The 5,251-nt window shown below is 27.3% G+C and overlaps 1 protein-coding gene across 1 annotated transcript; it reads left to right on the top strand.

The window, feature by feature from the left end:
• Positions 1–451: 451 nt before the first annotated feature.
• LOC132934583 (small ribosomal subunit protein uS7m) lies at positions 452–4,445 on the top strand. The gene is made up of 6 exons (XM_061000909.1): positions 452–640; positions 1,488–1,679; positions 2,596–2,659; positions 3,378–3,548; positions 3,933–4,070; positions 4,234–4,445. Exons 1-6 carry the CDS (start codon positions 591–593, stop codon positions 4,312–4,314), a joined length of 696 nt encoding a protein of 231 aa, XP_060856892.1. The 5' UTR covers positions 452–590; the 3' UTR covers positions 4,315–4,445.
• Positions 4,446–5,251: the final 806 nt, after the last annotated feature.

Raw genomic sequence — 5,251 nt, forward strand, 5'->3', positions numbered from 1 at the left:
TTTTTGAAAATTTAAAATAATGTGTGGCGCAGCATGTAACACACGTAGTGAATGTGAATTATAAATTTTATTTCTAAATTATTTTTTTTTTCTCAATTATATTATATTAAGACAAACAGCCAATCACTGGTGTATTTCATCAAATAAATATTTTTTTTTTGTAATTATATTTTTGTGTTTATCTTATAAAAATTTAAATGCATATTTTTGCATATTTTACCATTTTTTATTGCATACGAATCCTAGCCCTGCTTATAAGTTATAAGTCAGATTGAAATAAATTACGTCACTGATATTATAATACAGTGTTTCGTCGTCATTTCGTACGGAACAAAAAAAATCACACTCGAGTGTCGACGGTCACGGGAATATTTCTGCTGAGACAGCCCCACCTAGCGGACAAAAGACACCCACATGTGCTATTCACATAATCGTCATGATAACTGATAACGTCGGTGTCCGATAACACTATCGTTACCGACGATTTTGCACTCGGCTTGGCTAATTTATTGCTCGCGAAGTCGCGAATTCTTCACAACCCAGAGGCCAGAGGTCTGAAAGTCTAGGGTGTCGCATACAAAATATTGGCCATGGCGTTATTCGGTAAATACTTGAGGATCGGCAGTACTGTTAAACACGGGTAAGTTTCGTTTTGATACTGTTGTTACACACCGTTATATTATCATCGACTGTCGTTTCTGTTGACTGAAGCTTTGAGTAAAATGTTGCACATTGGGCACATGCAATACGGTAAAAACGAGTTACAGTATAATTGCGGTGTACTGTGTAACAGCATTGCGATGTCACTAAGCGTCTATACGCCGGCCATGTTCTGAACGTGCGTCACGACTGCTGGGAAACTGTACTATTACGAGTCTTAAATTGACTTTTGAATTCCAACATTCTCTTAAAAGGACGTCGCACCCGCATGTGTCGTCAACGTCTTACACACGTACGTTATAGCACCCTATTGAAACTAGCGAACGGAAATTTGCTATGTCGTACGTGTGTAAGACGGAGACAACACATGCGAGTGTTACGTCCTCTTGATGCCATATTAAATTATCATAAAACTACCTCCACTACCTTTTCCTTAGAATATCAACATCTTACTGTGAACAGATTATATTTGTACATCATTCATAATGTTCAATCTATATTATTCATTTTTAATATGTTAAAAATATATTATCATCCTTGATAAACATGATCTATTTGTTATTAATCAATGTATTTTATTTCCTGAAATTTGATATTGCAAATTGCACAGTTATTAATTATTATAATATTCAATCTACTTAAATATTAAATTGTTATTCAAACATTAGCTATTTAATGGCAACAAATTAAAATTTAATATGTTATGTGAACCAAAGCATATTATGTTTTAAGATTGTGATGGGGCAACAACAAACCTGTTGTAATATTTTATTAATATTTAGAATTGTCTCCTGCCTGATAAACTATTGTTTTTTTTTTTTTTTTAGATTTCAATCATTTCCACAATTAACCACAGTTAAATATAGTGTATATCCACCTCATTTTGCTGAACCAGTCTTCAAAAAACAAGAATTAGATAAACTTTATGAATCTGGAGAGATTGAGAATTACAAACTGATTCCATTTAAAGCAGCAAGAAGTAACGAAACTTGTTCTATATTTCATGATCCTATGGTTACGTGAGTATTAATTGATTATTGTAATATATAAAAGACAAGGAACAGTCTATTGCATTAGTAAAAGCATACCTAACCTACCTATTGTAATTGTGTTTAATACTTTTAGTGCTTGAGCACCGCCCTGCAATAATGGAATATTAAATAATATTTTAATCAATTAAAAACTGTACCTATACAATAAAGCAGCATTTCTCAATCTGGCGGTCGCATCGGTTAGAAATAATTTTAATGTAGAAAATCAATCTTTTGTTTACATTAAAAATAAAATTATTATAATAGTACTAATTGTATAGAATATAATTAATTTTGATAAATTTAGGTTAAGCCAGGTCACCAATTACATACACACAAAACATACTATGCCCATGTAAACTATGCAAAAGTCACTAAGTATTTAACTATAATAAGTAATTCTTTCACAGTGTCATATTATTTACAACCATTCATAAATAACTACTTTGTTTAAAAGAAAATCAATTAAAACAAGCAAAAACTAAATTTGGTTACAATTGGCATACATTTAAAGTTTGAAAAATTTCCAAAGCCAATTCCCATAAATCATGTTTTTGGACTTAAGGTGCTTTGCATGAATGGGTATGAAATACACTAAAAACTTTGAATAATAAAGTTAAAGTAAAAAGTATAAATTAATGTTATATTTGAGATTGGCTTATATTGAAACATTTTTTATTATAAGGGAGGGGGTAGTGTTATAAATAGGGCAAACAATTTATTAAATTTCATGGTTCACTAAAAATTTATTGGACCAATCACGGGCCACTAAATCTTGTTTAAGGGACCATTAGCTCACTATTGATTCATTAAATCCTGCATTTGACTATTAAAGTTGCTCAATAAATTTAACCAACAGTGTTTATTTATGAATACTTCTAACTATACTATTTTTTTTTTTCAGAAAATTTATAAACTATATGCTTCTAAAGGGACAAAAAAAATTGGCCAGGGAAGTCTTAGAAAAAGTATGTAATTAATTAGTATATTTTATAAACTATAATAATAGGTCTCTATCAAAACTATTTAATAATCTGTGACATAAATTTTAAATGTATTAATATCTTAGAAAACATAGAAAATAGAAATGAATGGAACCAATGCATATTTAAAAATATATATCTCCAAAATCCCTTTTAGGATTAGTTAAGACTAAGTGTACTTACACTCTAACTATTTTAATTTTTGAGTGGGCAGTGCCCATTCATTTTTGTGGTGTATGAGAAGGATACCTAGAGAGTTAAACTTAAAATTAATTATAGCGTTCTAGTATGGATAATATAGTGTGTCAGTGTGATCCATTTAACGTAAAGTATTTAAATTAATATCTTACATTGAATTAATGACCCTGGACATTTAATTACAATTTTAATATGCTTTGGAAAAATGTTCTACTGTTAAATCCAACTATCTTTTTTTGGGGAATAAGGCCCACTCTACTTAATAGGTATGTTTTATGGTTTTTTTTAGATCTCAAGCGATGTCTATTATTTTAAATTTTCATTTAATATTTGTGTTAAGCCCTGTTATATCAATGGCATTACTAAGTGCTTTCTCAATTAATTTATTCCTGTCACTTTAAACATGTAATCAAAATTGATTATCATACTTTTTATGAAGGTATAGATTGCAATTATTCATTTTGAATAATATAAATACTTAAATGTTCAATTTTTTTTTTTTAAGACCTTTGAAAAAATCAAAAAGCTACAGTTAGAGAAGTATAATAGAGAAACAGATCCTGAGAAGAAAGCTTCAATGATTATAGATCCTGTAACTATACTGAAAAAAGCTGTTGCTAACTCCAAACCACTTTTAAAATTAACTGCTGTAAAACGAGGAGGATCTTTTTACCAGGTTTGATTTATTTGTACATAAAACAAAACAATCTATTAATATTTTACAATTTCATACTCTTCTATATATGTTAAAAATGCTTCTCTTTCATTTTAATTAGTTTATTTTATTCCTATTACTTACATGTAATTTTTCATTATATTCCAACTCAGTAAGTCAATAGCACTATTTAACTTATTTTCCAATTTTCCCAATTTTTATTTTTTTTGTTTTTTGCTTATCTGTATTAAGTGTGACTTTTTTATTTTATAAAAACATTAATTAAAGCCTATAATATTGCCTAATGTTAATAAAAATAACTTACAGAAACTATAATATTAATGTTGATATTTTATATGAAAAAGATAAATTATTTTTTAATATTCTCCGTGGTTTTTATTTAAGGTTCCGGTACCAATAACAGACAAAGAATCTACATTTTATGCATTGAGATGGTTTGTACAATGTGGACGCGAAAAAGACAAATCCATTAGTTTTGCTGACTTTATGGCCACCGAATTAATCAAAGCATCCAATAATGATGTAAGAATGATTTTAATTTGACAATAGTACCAACAATTAAAAAATTGATATCACTTAACATTAATTGATTAAAACATTGAATTAATGGGTTTTAATGAAATTATATCTTGATACACCTTTGTATATGTGATATTTATTTTAATATCTTTATTATTCTGTTCAGGGAAAAGTTGTGAATAAGAAACTGGATTTACATAAACAATGTGAGGCAAACAGAGCATATGCACACTATCGTTGGAGTTAGGTCTTATACATGTTATATAATAATTGATTTAATTAAGTTATGTAATAAATATTTTTCTTAGTCATGTAATTTTTATAGTTTTATATTATTTCCAATTTTTTTCTAAATATTAAAAAAAAATTTACCTCTTACTTATAGTTGTACAAATATAGCTACACTCTCAACAGCTGTTTTATGCATGTATTTTTGAACTAGTATACTGCACTATGAAGACGTTATGAATACTTCTTTGAAACAAGGTGACCACATATTATAAAATGTGCGTTTTTAAAATTGGTATTTGTCTCATTATAGGATTTTCTGCAAACTAAATTATATGGTACTAATAATATGACAAAAAAGTATTCCATCTTTGAATGCTAATTTAAGTAAATGGATAGTACACAATACATTTTTTGTTAAATCCATATTTCGTCATTTTAATGATTGGTTTAAATTACATTTTAGCATGTTTGATTTATATATTATATAGTAATATTGTATATTATTATTTGTAATATATTATTCTTAGTAATCATGGTTGTTCCAGTTATGCCTTGTTTGGCATACTACCAATATTAATGCCTAATAATAATAATAATATAAAAAATATATAGTTATGATATTAGTTATTAAAATATGTAAGAAACGGTCTATGCCCAGTTTGCTGATACCCAATTCACCAATAAGTTCTGCAAAATATATATTTGAATGCAAAAACGACAAAATGATAAACATGTTTAATTAAAAATAAAATATTCAATAATATAACTTATAATTCTACATAAATTATTCTTGCTAACCCAAAAATATTTACATAAAACATGAAAATATTTTTTAAAAATAAAATGTTAAAAAATGTATTTGACTGAGTTTTAATTAAACAATATTAGTTAATTTTTCATTTAAAAAATAAAAAAAACTTGTATTCAAAAATAAAATTATCCAATACTATGCA

This window comes from Metopolophium dirhodum, chromosome 1 (genome assembly GCF_019925205.1).
Source record: "Metopolophium dirhodum isolate CAU chromosome 1, ASM1992520v1, whole genome shotgun sequence".
NCBI classification, from domain to species: Eukaryota; Metazoa; Arthropoda; class Insecta; order Hemiptera; family Aphididae; genus Metopolophium; species Metopolophium dirhodum.